Here is a 17170-nt window from a genome sequence, read left to right as displayed (position 1 = left end):
TTTGGAAAGACTGATCAGTGTAATGTTGTTTGAGTACTTCTCAAGATACAGTGATTTATTAAGAATAAAGGTGGCATCTGTGTGTAGCACCTTGATTAGTCTACAGAAAGACTTAAGACTGTCCAAATTATCTCCCTAAGACCCTTCTTAACTAAGAAAGTAAAATGATTAATTACATGAATATTTAAGGTTTGTGTATCATTATCAGTTTCAGGTATAGGATGTTATTGTTCTTAGCAGCTTAGCAATAGTTTCTTTCTCTCCCCCCTCCCCCCGACCTTTTTTAAATCTAAAAATATGTATCTTTGTCTCTTTGCAATATGATATGTTAACATATGCACCATGGGACTTTTAAAAGGGAAATTATGTGGTATACTGAAGGAACATTGCGAGTCATTTGGAGACTTCAGCTGTTGAGTTAACAGCTGACATTAGGTATGATCCTGAACAAAGCTTAGTCTCTGTTTCCTTAACTAAAAAATGCAGCCATCTAAGTAACCCTCTGATTTTTAAATTTTCATTTGTTGAGTAATTTTTAAATATAACAGTTAAGGAATTTATGAGTTTCTTTTCGTAACTGTTACTATTTTTTTTTTTTTAAGATTTTATTTATTTATTTTTTTGACAGAAAGAGAGATAGTAAGAGAGGGAACACAAACAGGGGGAGTGGGAGAGAGAGAAGCAGGCTTCCTGCTGAGCAGGGAGCCTGATGCAGGGTTCGATCCCATAACTCTGGGATCATGACCTGAGCCGAAGGCCAGTGCTCAATGGCTGAGCCACCCAGGTACCCCTGATTTTTTTTAAATGCATTGATCTCTCTCAGGATTATTACCTGGATTATTTAGTCAATTATTACCAAGTTTTTTTTTTTTAAGATTTTATTTATTTATTTGACAGATCACAAGTAGAGAGGTAGGCAGAGGGAGAGAGAAAAAGAGGGAGGAGGAAGCAGGCTCCCTGCCTAGCAGAGAGCCCAATGCGGGCTACATCCCAGGACCCTGAGATCATGACCTGAGCTGAAGGCAGCGGCTTAACCCACTGAGCCACCCAGGCGCCCCTGTTTTTCTTCTTATTTACAAGAATTAATAGTAGCTATGTCTGATAATATTTTACATAGGAAATAAGGTAAAGAGGTGTTACTGGATTGTAACTTGTTAAGAAATTGACTTTTGTCTTGGAAAGTGAGAGGTAGTAGTGATGTACATTTTAATAACAAAGCATATATGATACTTTTCAGCTCACTTTTTGAATTCAACAAACCTTTGACACCAAACCTAACAAATATATTACAATAAAGGAAAATTATAAGCAATAGCTCATGAATGTATACCTAAAAATCCTAAGCTAAATATTAGTAGGTTCTCAGTGATAAGAAGAAAGAAAATACTTGCTGGCCAGGTAGAATTTATTCCAGAAATGCAAGATTGAGTTAACATTTGAAAATCCACTTAATTTACCACATTAACAGAATAAGGGGGAGAAGAGTAGGAAGAACCTCCTATGACTATTTCAGTAGAAAAAGCACATGATGAAATTTATTACTTAGTCACAAAAAATAGGACACAAAATAAGAACAGAAATTTTTTAAATTTGATAAACTTTATCTTCATAAAACCTCTAGAGCTAAAATACTGAATAGTGGAATATTGAATGATTTTCTTCTTGAGATCAGGAACAAGATCTCTTCTTGAAATCATCACTTTTTTAAGTGTAGGGCCTAATCAGTATAGTAAGGCGAGAAAGTGAAATAAATGGTGAAAAGATGGCAAAAGAAGAAACAAAACTATATTTACTCACAGATGACATCATATATGTGAAAAATCCAAAGGAATTCACCAACCTTTGGAATTACTAGGTGAATGCAGTAAGGTCAATAGATAACAAAATACAGCGCAGGCAGAAACCCATTTGGAAAATAGAGAAGGTGTGATTGTTTGAAAAGCCACCACCTGTGCTTTGACTTTGTTCTTAGAAGTTGTAGCACCTTCTGTTCTTTTGGATTTGTCGTGTCCTTCCACTGGTTTTATTCTTAACAGATTTTCTTCTCTTTTATCACAACTCCATCTTTGTCTTTTGAAAATACAGATATCCCTTGCTATTCATACTCTTACTGTCTAAACTCTAGAACCAAATAGATTCAAATAGTGAGCAGTTTTTGTGATCATATAGTTCATTGTTTATAAGACATTTTATTTTCACCTTTTAACACCTCTGAATTAGGCTACATCTTATCTGTTTGCGGCTATAATTGGCAACATATTTGTCTTTAGTAGGGGTACATTGTGATAATGTGTTTCGTAGTGATGTCTTGAACTCAGTGAAATATGCCAGCTGATGTTCTGTGTAGAGAGAATAGAAGGCGGTTTCTGGATAAAACAAGGAGGTGGGATGCTTTTAGGAGTAAAGGAGTCTTCTCATTTTTGTCATACACTTTTATTCACTTCGAATCAGTATTCCTTAGTCTGATATCAGATGTTAACAAGTATACTTTGAAAAGGAGTGTTCCCTTCTCACTGAAATTGGAGAAATGCCAAATTAAACAAGTTACATGGGTTTCTTTAGTTCAGGCCTTCTCACAGCTTTTATGGTAAAATGCATCTTGAAACTAGAAAGTAGGTTTGTATTATTTCCAACTTATTTGAGTATAAAAATCTTTTTGGTCACAACTTTTCAACTCTTTATCGCACGCTCATGAAGGAAACAGTTTATGAGACACTCAGACTGTTTTGAGCACATTATCTTGTGTTTCTCTATAAAGTTATAATGTCATCCTTGTATGATCGTGCAGTTTAGCATCACATGGTATGGTAAGGTAGCATAGAAGAAATTTTTTTTCTGATATTACAGAGAATGGTGACTGAACTCAGACTGCAAAGTAAATCTGTATTTACTCCATATATTACCGAAGGCAACCATTTCATTATTTTTAGTGATATCTGAGTATTATTTTTCATTATTGAAGAAAATTATCAGTCAGATTTGATACACCTCAAGTATTATAAACAACCTTTATTTTTAAATGTCAGTTTTATTGTGTGGAACCAGTATAATTAATAGTATTCTATGTTTTTATGTTACTTGGAGGCTAAAACATTCTTGAATACTTAGACTAGTGATGAGTTGTCTAATCTTTGTGATGTTTACTAATCTAACTTCATGAAAGCACACTAGAAAATAGTGTCTGATACTTCTCTGATAGACCCAGATGTTTATATTTTAGTAGCTAAAAGGTCAGGCTTTTTCTCACTGATAATCTTCTGTTTGTGTAGTTCTTTTAACCTAATTTTAAGAAGGGAACTCCCTTAACACTTTGGAAACTGTGTTTTTTTTTCCCTCTGGAAAGTTACATTGTTCACACACATACGGTTCCATGTTTAGTTTTTATAACATTCATAGATTACCCTTAAGGGATCTCTAGACTCCTTTCTTAAAAACTGGTAACTGACCACACCCTGGAACCTACAGCTTCCTGCTTTTGAAGAATGAAAAAGGTAGCCTATACACTTTTATTTTCATGAATGACCCTTGTGTGGATTGTACACTTCAGTTTATCGTCATTTCAGTTTAATTTAGGTGCAAAACTATTCGTTGAGTGTTTACTACATGCCCTGGCACTGTTCTAGGCACTGAAGATAGATAGAGTGGTGAATGAAGCAAAAAAAAAAAAAGCTGTACCCTCATGGAATGAATTTTTGAGTTTGTAAGGACATTAGATGCCATCAACTTAAACATTTTCATTTTATAGATGAACAAACTGAGGCCCAAAGAAGGTGCTTGAAGTTACCCAGAGTCTCATAATTAGTTGGTAACAAGGTTTAGGTACTAGAAGAAGCACAAAGAGGAGAAAGACGTGGTTTTACTGAATAGACAGACACATAATTAATATATCATTTGGTCATTTTAGTTAGGTGTTTGAATAGCCATAGGAATAAAATTTCATGGAAGGATCTGGGTAGAAGAAATAAATAATTAGGGGTTTGTGGAGGTCTTGACCATTTGGTGCTGAACTTGAGCTAGGTTTAAGGGAGTAAGGTCACTTAAAACAGAGGGATCAATGCATCAAAAGGAATGGAGAAAGAAAGCAGTTTCTTAAGTTCTTAACAAAGGTTAATTTCAGAACTATAAATCGTGAATGATCATGTTAAATTGAGGGACAGTATCCAGTTTCCTCCTGTGTCATGCTCTTGTGTACAGTGTTTGCTCTAGTCACTAGGGATATTAAGTAAATGTTTTTAGCAACTAATATTTTCTCAGTGATAAAGTAATTGCAGTGTTTTTTTCTTGATTTCCAGTTTTTGTATGTTCTTTTCTATAGATATATACTGTTTAGTTTTTTTTATTTTATAGTTTATGCCTCAGTCATACCCTTTCAAATCACAAAATGTGGTTTAATTAATAATGTTACAATTATTTAAATAATACATTTATTTCAGTGTACTGATTTTTGACAAAAGTGTTTTAAAATTGGGTTTTATAGAAAAGACAGGTATCATGAATGCTTAATACATTTTTTAATAAATTGAATTTGTATCGGTAGGTGTTGTCTACATCTACTGGCCTAACTAAAACAGTATATAATCCAGCTGCTTTGAAGGCTGCGCAGAAAACCTTACTTGTTTCCACCTCTGCAGTTGATAATAATGAAGCACAGAAAAAAAAACAGGTAAGTACAGATAATAGTGTCCAAAATGTGCATGTAGGAAAGCTTTTCTGCATGTATGTGTTTTTTCAAGACTTACCACAAAACAGAACTAAAAGAAAAGTGTATGTTGGCTGCCACTGAACTTCTGTTTTTCATAGTGTAATGATAGGTATTAATTTTGGGTTGAAGGATTCTCTTGAAACTTACATATGTATTTAACTTGTAAACTTTACATTTATTTGTTGCCAAACTGCTGCATCTACAACCATTTCTTTCCTCTGGAATATCTGTTTATCAGAAAAATATACAGTAAATATTCTAATGATATTCTTGGTCTCTTTCACTAGGAGGCACTGAAACTTCAGCAAGATGTAAGGAAAAGGAAACAAGAAATTTTAGAAAAGCACATTGAAACACAGAAGGTAAAATATTAGATTTGGCAAAATATATTTATATTCTTTTAATTTTAAGTAAATTTAATTTGACACTATATAGCTAATCCTAAGAAATATATTTTATGTAATTGGAAAGGGTAAAACTGAAATATTTGTCTGATAAGGTATATATCCGTTGATTTAATGTATTGAGGATGAAGAGCATTAAATGGTGAACTGGGGTTTGGAGTGATTTCACGGAACTCGGGTGGTCAACTTGAAGTGAAAATGAGTGTTTATCAAGATATGTTGCTGCATAGTAGTTTGTCAACTGATAGTGAATTGGAACCTTTTTCCAGTTTTTTTTTTTTTTTCTGTTGAAATATGTACCTTTCTTTAATTGGCTTGGAATCCTCTAGTTTTGTGTCATCCAGTATGGTAGCTAGTAGCTTCATCCAACTTTAGAGTACTAGAGAAAAGTCTTGTCTAAATTGTTATGTGCTCTGTGGGTATAAAATGCATACTAGATTTCAAAGAAGCAATATGAAGGAAAAAAGTAAAACATTTCAGTAATTGTTTTGAAATATAGCATTTTGGATATATTGAGTTAAACACAGTATTAACTTTACTGGTTTGGGTTTTTTAAAAATCTTTTTAATGTGGCTGCTAGAAAAATGTAAAATTGCATGGTTTACAGTATTTTGTATGGGGTTGCTCTGTGACATTTAATTAGTGTCAGTTTTTGATTATATCTTGTAATAAAAGTTATGACATTTCAAAATATTGAAAAGGCAGAAACTTCTTACATTTTCACTTAAAATTTCTAATTTAAATTTGGATATACTTGGTAAAGAGAAATTACAGTGCTTTACACCACAAACTGAAACCAGCTTGACTGAGAAAACCTGTAGTATGTGGTATCTTCTCCCCCATATTGCCTTGTTTATCTTTTGATTCCTGTCCATCAGGAATCAGTTGGGGATATCAATCTTAGGCTAGCCAGTTATTGTTCCCTGTGACAAAGAATGTAAATAATTTTTTAAGATTTCATTATGTGAAGGGAGCCATAAAACTTCCTCTGGTTCTTTCTGGGTTGCAGACTACATTTGGAGTGGGAATACTTAGGGCCAGTAATATCCACAAGGATTGGAAAGTAAAATTATTGATATTACTTTAAATTGACAACTTTTCGGTGGTCAGATTGAATTTCTTATGTTTGTGCTTTGAACTTATATTCTGAGACACCAGTGATAACATGAAATTCTTGACAAAGTGTGCCAAGATTTAGACTTGAGATAGCACCACCAAAATCTGTTATTCTGCTTAGAAGTTGTAAGCCTTGCCATAAATATATAAATTAAAACTAGTAGTTATTTCTATGTTTATTTTGCTGTGTTTGCTTTGTTAATAGTATGAGGAATAAATATATTAATTTTTTCTTTTTAAAAAATTTGGCAGATGTTAATTTCAAAACTGGAGAAAAACAAATCAATGAAGTCTGAAGATAAAGCAGAAATAATGAAAACTTTAGAGGTTTTGACAAAAAATATTACCAAATTGAAAGATGAAGTCAAAGCTGTTTCTCCTGGACGCTGTCTTCCAAAAAGTATAAAAACCAAGACTCAGGTATTTTACTTTGTGTTGTTCTTCATTATACTACTTACTAAAAACATTTAACATTTAAATGCTTTAAGATTATTTTCCTTTTAGGTAATATCTTTTGCTTAAAATCCGACTATTATATGCTAACATTTTTTCCCTCCTTCATTAATTAATAGTAAATATGTATAGATAAGCAAACTCTATTAATTCTTTTAAATCCTGTCTCTATTAATTTTTTAAATTCTTTAGATTACAGTTGGAAAGTCAGTAATTAGGAGAATAGTTATGGATAATCTTTAAAAGATAACTTGAGTGATACAGGTACTTGAGGGAAGAATTTGAACTTTATTTTATTTTATAAGGAGTTCATAGTATGAAAGGTTAATAAACAGAGGTAACATTCCGGAGGCACCTGGGTATCGCAGTTGGTTAAGCCTCTGCCTTTGGCTCAGGTCGTGATCTCTGGGTCCTGGAATCAAGTTCCATGTCCGGCTCCCTACTCAGTGGGGAGTCTGCTTCTCTTTCTCCCTCTACCCCTCTGCTTGTTCGTTCTCTCTCTCTTTCTGAAATGAATAAGTAAAATCTTAAAAAAAAAAAATAACATTCCAGCAGCCTTATATTGAATTGATTAAAAGGGGGGAAATTCAAGTACATCAGTCTGTTGGATGTGAATAAGTGAGGAAGATAATTTCATGTGATAGTGATTTTTAAAAATCTCCAGTTATACATTTGTACTTAGTGTTGTGTGTATGTACGTATATGTGTAAAATCATGAATTCATATTGATATTTCTGATTCTCTCCAGTACCACAGGATGCTGCTTTTCCTCCTCTTATTCCGTATTTTATCTCCTGTTGCCATAATAACAGCTTGCTTCCCACTAACATCAGTACAGTACTCATTTTCACAGTCATTTAATACATTCCACATAGTTCCTGAATTGCTCTAACAATAGCACTTCCGACCATTAAGTAAAAGATTCAAAATGTATTTGTATTTTTTACAAGCTCACAATATATTCAGCTAAGAATATAGGGTCAGAACTGTGGCCTATGATTACTTTTTTTCCCCTTTTGTATGATTATGCCATCAAGTTAATGAAGTTAAATGTATGTCTATTTGTAGTCAATTTTGGATCTCCCTCCATTTCATTCTTGCTGCCTTTATTTTTTGAATAAAACATAAACATGTTTTGAAAGTTAAATTACATTTAAAAAGTATATATAGAATACCTTTTCCCTTTGATCCCTGCCACTCTATCCCCATTTTTCTCTCCCTCTTGGTATGTGTGTATGTATTCTTTCCTACGTAAAAGCATACTATATATTGCTCATTAACATCTTGTTTTTTTGTTTTTGTTTTTTTCTTTTCACAGTTACTTCCTGAAAATTACTTCATATCAGCCCATAGAAATCTCAGTCTGGCTTCTGTATGGAAAATGAACTATAGGGAAATGAATGGAAGTAGGAACAAGTTAGGAAGCTATTGTAGTGTAGACCAGAAGTGATTGATGGCTTGGACTAGGGTGGTAGGACTGGAGATACAGAAGGAATGTATGGATTAAATGGGAATGTATAAAAGCTCTTTGTAAAAAAAAAAAAAAATTGTAAATGCAGGATATTAATTTTTGTCACTTAAATTATTAATTACCATTTTCTAGATGCAGAAAGAATTGCTGGACACAGAACTGGATTTATATAAGAAGATGCAAGCTGGAGAAGAAGTCACTGAACTTAGGAGAAAGTATACAGAATTACAGCTGGAAGTATGTTTCACCACAACTACATAGTATGCCAAAGAGAAGCACATGTAGTCATGGTGGTCAATTTGAAAATACATCCCCCTCATTCTAGTCTATAATTGTTGGTAGTCTGTGACATACATTCTGGGATTTGATACAGGAAAGAGAGAAGAAATTTGCAAATTTTTCAGAACTGGTAGAGAAAATCTGTTATTTAATGAGGTGTGGCGGCACTTCTACCTGTACACCTAAATCCTTCCACTTCTAGTGAATTCGGTTCTTTTCCTAATTTTAGTCTCTCCTTCTCCCTGGGACCAAGATCTGTTAAAGCCTTTTCAGTTATTACAAAGATATTCTGTGTGTATACAGACATATTATATTGAGTTGCTGTAAGGATTAGACTTTAGTGGAGAACTGTATTAAAAGTATGCTTACTTAAGTTTTGCCTATAGATGGTGCTGTGGATATTTATAAAAGAAAATAAACTTCTAATTTAGCTATATGATTGTATAAGAAAAATTTAGTGAAATTGATCATTATAATGAGCATTTGTAACATTTAGCAAAAAAGTGTTTAAAAATCAGAATTACATTTTGAAGTACAGAGACGTTAATGTCATTAATACAGTTGGTCCTTGGGTACATTTATGATTGATGCCACAATTAAAATTTTTTATATATTAAATTATTTTGCCTTCATCTGAGAATTTTGCTTTTTTTGCCCAAATTTGTTAGCACCTTGATTTTTTTTCTAATAGGACATATTCTGAATTTAGTACTGGCATCGGGGTATTAAAGACTTAACATTTAGTAGCCAAACCACTGTGCTGTCTTAAGGCTCCATCTTGCCTGTCATAGAAACATAGGATGGTCTCGCAACCTGCATACATTTTGCATTCTCTGGAAACTTGATAGGATTGCCTTTGTATTCTGGCCAAGGTAACAGGTTTTGAAAAAGATAGATTTCTTTCAGTTAATATAGAAATTGTGTTTTCTTTATTATAGAGATTACTTGCCTGTGTTGGTGACACTTTATTTTATTTTTAATTTTTATTTATTTTTTTTAATTTCAGTATTCCAGAATTCATTGTTTGTTCGTGATACTTTAAAAAACAGGTTATTTTTAAAATTTTGGCTCAGAAATTTTAGTAAATAAATAGTGGTTCTACCAGTAATCTTTATTAGTCCATGCTTTGTTTCTCTATCATAATAAAACTAAATGCTGAATGGCATTTTCTGGTTTCCTTGTATGATGGCTAGACTTCAGTTTGTAGTTACCGTTGGAATATGCAATAATGTATTATTTCCCAGAGTGTGTCACTGACCATACCAATTCCATTTTTTTGTTAACATATTAGTGCAAAAAGCTTTTGAGGCCAAATAACTTTGGAAAAGTTTATATTAAACATGCTTGTTACCATAGGGTTTCTTTAGAGGTTTTTGGTTTGTGAATCCCTAAATATACGTATTCAGTATTCAGTATTGCTCAGGTTTGTTCATGAATCCTCTTTCAGGGAATATTTTGAGATAGTGTTGCTCAAAGCGTATTTCTGTATATGCTGCTCCATTATGAACATTAATCCTTGACCTGTGAAATTTATTATTTGGGTTTTAGATTATTATTTTAGCAAATGTTAAGATGAACTGTCTTGAGATGAACAAACAAATATTTATACTTAAAGAGATTTGTCAGTGGTGCCTACTTGACATTTCTGCTTGAATACTTCACATCCTCAGACTCAACCTGTTCAAAATTGAATTTGTCTTGCCCCTAAATTCCATCTACACAGTTACCCAAACCAGAAATCTGGGAATCTTCATTGATTCCCCCTTTCCTTCATTGTCCATATCAATTAATTACCAAGTTTTATACATATTACCTCCAAATATATCTTAAGATATGTTTACTTCTCTGTGATGCCACCACTGTAGACGAAGCTTCCATCTTGTTGTTGGAGCTATTTTAGTAGCCTGCTAACTGGTTTCCCAGCTTGTTCTTACTTTTTTCTACTCTGTTCTTAAAACTAGCCAGAATAACATGTTAAATACTGATCTGATGGTATCACTCTGCTTTTGTGTTTAAAATGTTTTAACTGATTTTCTTGGCTCTTGGGATAAAATTAAAAATCCTTAATTGTGGTCCTTAAAATTTTTCGTGATATGGTTCTGCCTATCTCTCTAGCTTCGTTTTTTTCATCCCATGTTGTCCAGTTGAACTGCATTCCCTGTATTCTTGGATGTACCACGTTTCTTTCAAATTCGATTGCTTTGTTCATGCTGTAGCCCCCACTCCGTACCCTTACGTTTTTTGTTCTTTGTGTCTTCTTTGATTCACTGAACACATATTAAATATCTACTCTCTCAGCTGCTATTGTAAGTGCTAGGGATCAAGTAGAAAATAAAACAAGTAAGTATCCTCATGGAGCTTTTTTGTTCTAGTATCTTACTCATTGCCAGTCTTTAATGTTCTGTTCAAGTCTTTAAAACATTTCCTTAACTCTTTGCTTTACTTCTCATTAGTACTGTTAAGTAACTTGGTTGCTAAAGGTCTCTTACCCCTCTAGGATTTGAGTTTCAGGAAGGAAAGGACTTGCATATAGGAAGTACTTGTTAAATATTTGTGCAGTGAAGGAATGGTATGCTATCCATATAGAAAAATGTGGTGGAATATAAATTATTGTGCTACATTGGTTGTAAAATGATGTTAGTATAAGTGACTAAAATGATGAATTTGAGATAATTATACCTACTGAAGTCAACAGGCAAACAAATACACTACTTAGAAGTTTTAAGTGGAAAAATGAATTTGTTGTATATTATGTATGTATTAAACTGCTGAAGTAACATTTTAACATTGTGTATTATTTGAAAATCAAGAATTGTTGGTCTTTTTAAGATACAGTCTGGTATCTTGGAAAGTAGGAACTTAGTAGAAAAAGGCACATTTAATAATTTCAAAACGTTGTTTAAATTAATGTTATTTTGTTTTCTAATTGCATCAGCTCCCTAAAATGCTTTCACTTTAAAAACTAAAACCTCAGGGGTGCCTGGGTGGCTCAGTGGGCTAAGCCTTTGCCTTCAGCGAGGGTCATGATCCCAGGGTCCTGGGATCGAGCCCCATGTTGGGCTCTCTGCTCAGGGGAGCCTACCCCCGCCCCCCCCCCCCCGCCTGCCTTTCTGCCTCTCTGTCAAATAAATAAATAAAATCTTTTTAAAAAAAAACAAAAACTAAAACCCCACCTTAAATTATGAGATCCTTTCATAGGCCAGTATTTGAATATGATGTCAAATTGTATAAAAGTTTGTCTATTCTCACAGAATATATGTAACACGGCCTGTGTTAGAAATTGTGATGTTTAACTTGTGTGTCTGGTCTCTTCAAGGCTGCAAAACGAGGGATCCTTTCATCTGGTCGGGGTAGAGGAATTCACTCAAGAGGTCGAGGTGCAGCTCATGGCCGAGGCAGGGGTCGAGGTCGAGGTCGAGGTGTGCCTGGTCATGCCGTGGTGGATCATCGTCCCAGGGCACTGGAGATTTCTGCGTTTACAGAGAGTGATAGAGAAGATCTTCTTCCTCATTTTGCGGTACTTTCTTACTGTCCAACAGAAAACGTACTAATAATCATTGTTGGGGATAATGGATATTGAAGGGCAAATTATGAAAATATGAGTAATTTAAATCCTTTAATCTGACCAAAGGGTTTGATTAATCCATAATAGTCTTTTGCTAATTATTTAAAAAATAAACTGAGGGATTTTTTTTGTTTGTTTAATTACTGTCTGGAAGACAGGTTGCTATTCTTAACAGTAGGCCTTCAGATATTGTGAAATGAATGATTTAAATTTTGCTGTTTCAGAGGGGAATGTCCTATAGTTTAGTTTCATTTGATATATACATGGAACAGAAAATTTAACATATCGCAAAGTCCACCCAGATACTTTAAAATTAAGATGGAATTTTATGTCTTAATACCATATTCTTGATCTTGCTGACGTTAGAAATGAAACAAGACAAAATTTTGATATATGACCTTGAAGTTGCCTGTTTTCACTGGCAGGATATAATTAAAGGGAGTAAGTCTAATGTAGACCTATGAGAAAGGAGAATGAGATTGTAGTCCTGGCTAACCCATTATTTTACTTGGACTTCCTGGGATCCATTGGGCTTGTGTGTAGAATAGAAATTATATTTGCCTAAAGGCCTTTTCAACTTAAATATTGTGATTCTTAGTGGTATCCCAAAGGTTAGTTACTAAGCATCGGCCTTGCCTTCAGGACTATAGTAATTGCTCTGGAGATACAAAAGAAATAACCAGTTCTTCACCTTCAAAGGCTTTATGTGTATTGTTTTAATACAAGGCAGTTAAAGTAAGCTGCAAACATAATTTACCACATCATCAAGCTAAATTTATTAAAAACTGAAGTACTTGAGTAACTCAGAAAAGTATCTTTCACATATGCCTATATGATGGAAAAAGAATAGTATAGGAGAATTTCATAAGGTAGGAAAACTGATTTAGATGTTTGACAGTCATATTCTAGGCTGTTAATAGAAGTTACAAAGGTGAAACTGTATTTTGTCAGGACATAGGGAATTATTGAAAGAAATGGAAAATATTAAAGAAGTAACGAAAATGATTAATATTTAAGGATGAGGAGTCTGGAAAGTCTTATGCTTGATGGTTTCAAAGGGAGAAAGAAAGGGATCAGAGAACTAGAAAGGATCTTAGAGATAATTTAACCCAATTTTTGTCTGTTACTCACCCCAGCTTCTCCACCCCTTTCACAAAGGGAAGGAGATTCAGATAATTGTTTTGCATGCAGTTATATAGCTAATCAAGAAACTAGCAAAGAATATGCTAAAATAATCCAGATACACCAGCGAGTTTGTTATAATGTATTTTAGTGACAACTAGGATGGATTTTGGTTTTATAAATATTCAGAGCCTCTAAATGGAGATGCTTGTGTGTATTTAGAGATTTGAACTCCTTTCAAAGTTAGTAGTGGTAATGCACATTTAAAAATAGTCTTTAAAAATGGTGCATGTTTAAAATTTAGTTTTCTGTCTCAACCTGGGATTTGAACATGTGACAAGTAATAGAAGAAAACTGCGTTATTATAGGACCATTAACTGTTACAGATTGTGATTAACAACATGCTTTCATTCATTTATCCACCTAAACCAGTAGTAGTATTAGTAATAAAAATAATAGCTAAAAGTTTTAGAGCATTTATTTTGTGGCAGGTATTATTCTGAGTGTCTTATATAATTCATTATATTTTGCGTTATCTCAACATCTCTGAGGTACATACCCACTTTAGAGATGAAGAAGATGAACCATGAAGAGATTAAGTAACTTGTTCAAGTTCAAACAGCTAGTAACTGACAGAGCTGAAAGGAGCCGATTGATGCTAGAGTATCGTTATCTTTACAGAAATTTTCAATATGGGGAGTGTGTGTGTGTGTGTGTGTATTTAATGAGATTATAGTTATTTTGTTTTGGAGTAGGAAAGAAGGCAGGTATTAATGATAAAGGACTAGAATTTTATATGATAAAGGTTGCTGTTTAAAGGAAATATGATAAAAAAAATCCTTCTACATAGAGAAAAAATAAAATCCAACAAAACAAAAGCAAGCATAATTTATTTGGTTTTTTTTTTAGAGTGTGCTATGTAGAGGAGTATGTAGTAGGAGTGAAAGCAAGGTCAGTTCGGATGTTAAATCAAAAGACCTAGACTCTTCTGCTATTTAACTTAAATTACTTTGGGAAAATTATTTAAATTCTCTGAATCTTCTTTTTGGCACCTTCTTTAAATTGGGAATGACACAAAAAACTCATAGAATATCCTGAGGAGTAAATATTCTGTTTCAGAAAGAATTTAGCATATTCTAGGATTACGAAGGTCAGTAAGGAAGCCCAATTGTGACTGTTATTTCATTTTTTTAAGGAATAGTTGATTCAAATATAAGTTTCCCTAATTCTAAAAAGTATAGAATTGTAAATAGGACCATTCTTTATCTTATAATATCAAGTACTAAAATGAATTATTCATCATTTTTTTCTGTTAATCACCATGAATTGTTATATATTCTGGGTTACATTTATTGGTAATTTTAAAAGCCATTAGGATTTTGGATGTTTCAAAATATTTATTTGGAGGAAATACTTCTTTTTAATTTAAAGCAATATGGTGAAATTGAAGATTGTCAGATTGATGACTCTTCACTTCATGCAGTAATTACATTCAAGACAAGAGCAGAAGCTGAAGCAGTAAGTATTAGAAATAATCTGATTTGTTGAAAATTCAGATTTAAATGTTTTATAAATATTGCTTTTAAGTCTTAATATAAAGAAATTTTTTTTTACCTACTAAATAACTACAGTTTGACAGTAGATAGATTATAAGAAGTAATTCATGGCCACAAAGAATGTCCTAAAGCAGTTAGGCAATTCTGTTTATCACATGATATAGTTAGAATAGTCACCAAGATGAATAGTAAGTTGTATTGTCTTGAGACACTAGCAGTTCTCCTTCCTTTCTCTTTCACAGGGGATAGGGCCACCCGACTTTCCATTATCCTTTTTCTCAGCTGGCCCAGAACATAGTCTGCTTTGGCAGAAAGAGTGATGAGAGATAAGGTAGAAGCTAAGATAAATCGTCATGTCGGATCTTCTAAAGCATCCCTTATCTGCTGCTTCCTAGTCCCAGTAGGCTGAACTTTAACGTGTCCCTAGCTCAGCATATCCCCAACTAAGCTTCTATAACTTTCTGCCCAGGCATGATACATTGCTTTAGCTTTTAGGGTCCTTTTATTATGGTTGTCTTAAACCATGCATCTTGAATTGTCTTTATAAAGGATGAGTATATGCAACCCTGTCTTGCATCGGGGTTTAAAAGATTTAAAAAAAAAGGAAAATGGGTATAAAGTGTAGGAGTTTGATAGGAATGTTTTTAGCCCTGTGTGTGCTTTTTTCAGGATTGTAGAGAAATAGATGTACCATCTTATCCTTGGAAAAATGCAGTAAGAGTTCCAAATGTGAATTAACCTAATGTGAATGAAAGAGTAGTATGCTTTTCAGAAGTTTTTAAGTGGATTGTGGTCTAAATTAAAGTTTTTTAAAACTTTCTAAATTGATTCGTCTTCTTTGTAGTGAATATTCCCTGACAACACAATGGTACCTTATTGGGGACCTAGCCTGGTAGGAGTTGGGCTTGGAGCATTGTAACCAATAAAAGACTGTGGGTCTGAAAAGTCTCAGTGAAGTGCTCAGCTGGGGCCTTGTAATAACTAGTGTCAAGATTAGTGGTGTAGGAGATGGATAGTTTTATGGAATAGGAGTTCCTGATCCTAGAGTTTCATTTTTTAAAAATCTACTTTTGGGTAATGTTTCACTTAAAGATCTTTTTTCAGAGTAAAGTATGTTATTGATGAGAGTTAAAAACTTTTATAAACTTGTATGTGTACATGCTATATTAGAAAATAGATCTTTGATCAAGTTTTCTCTCAAAGGTATTATTGAGTATAAGTTGAAAAATAAGCTTCTTTTTGTTAGGTAGCTTGAGTAAGTCTCTTTATGTTCTATTTTCTAGGCAGTAGTCCTAAAACAGTGGTAGTTGTCATTGTATAAATGATTATAAGTTTGTTAAAACTTCTTGTTTATGTGGCTAAGGGAAAAAAACTTTTTACCTTTGAAATAATTTTTGAAAGTTTGGCTCTTGGAAAATTTATTGACATACAGCCTCTTTCTTGGGTATTGCTTTTTCCACCTCAGATATATATTTATATGTACTATATATGTGTGTACATATTTATATATAAAGTATATTTTTATATGTACATATTTATATATATATAAATACATGTATATTTATACAATGCATATGTTTTCCAAATGAATAGCAATCAATTCAGAAGACTAGGGATTGATGTATGACAAACACTGAATTTTATGGGGGTTAAAGAAGTGGCAGAATAAGTTAGATCCAATAAGGATTATCTTTTCAGAGTAAATACAGTTTTAGTTGGAATTACTTAATAGCCTGAAAGGAAGAACTACCATTGCTATGATAAACATTTGAATTAAGTTATAGAAGTTGTTGATCCAAAGCCAAATAAGCCAAAACAGTTCTTGAAATTTTGTGACTTTCTGTTGTAGAATAGAAAATTAAGTTGAAGCTTATCTTCTCCAAACAATATAGGCTAAGGCAGTGGTTTTCCAAACGTCTAGATTTGGGCGACCATTGAAGTTTGGGAATTTAAAAAAAATTAGTGTTTTTGACATAGAGGCGCCAGTTTTTAATTTTGTTAAGGATGAACACTTACAAAATATAAAACAAATTTCATGGACCATCATCATCATTTTGTAAAATAAAGAAAATTTTGACACCAAAAAATGTAAGAGGTTATAAACTCAAGGTAAATGATAGGTCTTCCCAGGAAAAGAAAATAACCTACCTTTTTAAATGTTTGTTTCCAAATATTTCTTTGTTTTTATTTTCTGAACTGTTGTCCTACATGAGTGAATGAATGTCTTTGTATTTTCTGTAATCAATAGATGGCGTAGTATTTCATAGTGAAAGTACAAAATAAGGTACTTCAGACATTCATATATGACTGAAAAGTGAGAAATTTTCCCCATATAGATGTACCAAATTTAATTAACCATGGTGATGGCCTTTAAATTGTTTTTGTTCTCTTACAGTGCAGCAGTGAATGTTCTTGGAGCATATTTCTCTGTGTACATATGTGAATATGAATATAAGATACATTCTTGATACAGTATAGCTGGATGAAATGATATGTGCGCTT

General features: G+C 33.1%; 1 protein-coding gene across 15 annotated transcripts in view; it reads left to right on the top strand.

Annotated features, from left to right (window-relative positions):
- The window catches only part of RBM26 (RNA binding motif protein 26), an 85642-nt gene that overhangs the window by 54691 nt on the left and 13781 nt on the right, over positions 1–17170 (top strand). For all 15 annotated transcript variants that reach the window (XM_044249938.1, XM_044249942.1, XM_044249941.1 and 12 more), the window contains 6 exons: positions 4538–4663; positions 4990–5064; positions 6475–6642; positions 8279–8383; positions 11742–11942; positions 14544–14630. In XM_044249938.1, the coding sequence (XP_044105873.1) occupies positions 4538–4663; positions 4990–5064; positions 6475–6642; positions 8279–8383; positions 11742–11942; positions 14544–14630 (762 nt within the window). The remainder of the gene's footprint in view (positions 1–4537; positions 4664–4989; positions 5065–6474; positions 6643–8278; positions 8384–11741; positions 11943–14543; positions 14631–17170) is intronic.

Source organism: Neovison vison, chromosome 5 (genome assembly GCF_020171115.1).
Source record: "Neovison vison isolate M4711 chromosome 5, ASM_NN_V1, whole genome shotgun sequence".
NCBI classification, from domain to species: Eukaryota; Metazoa; Chordata; class Mammalia; order Carnivora; family Mustelidae; genus Neogale; species Neogale vison.
This window is presented reverse-complemented; position numbering and strand designations above follow the sequence as displayed.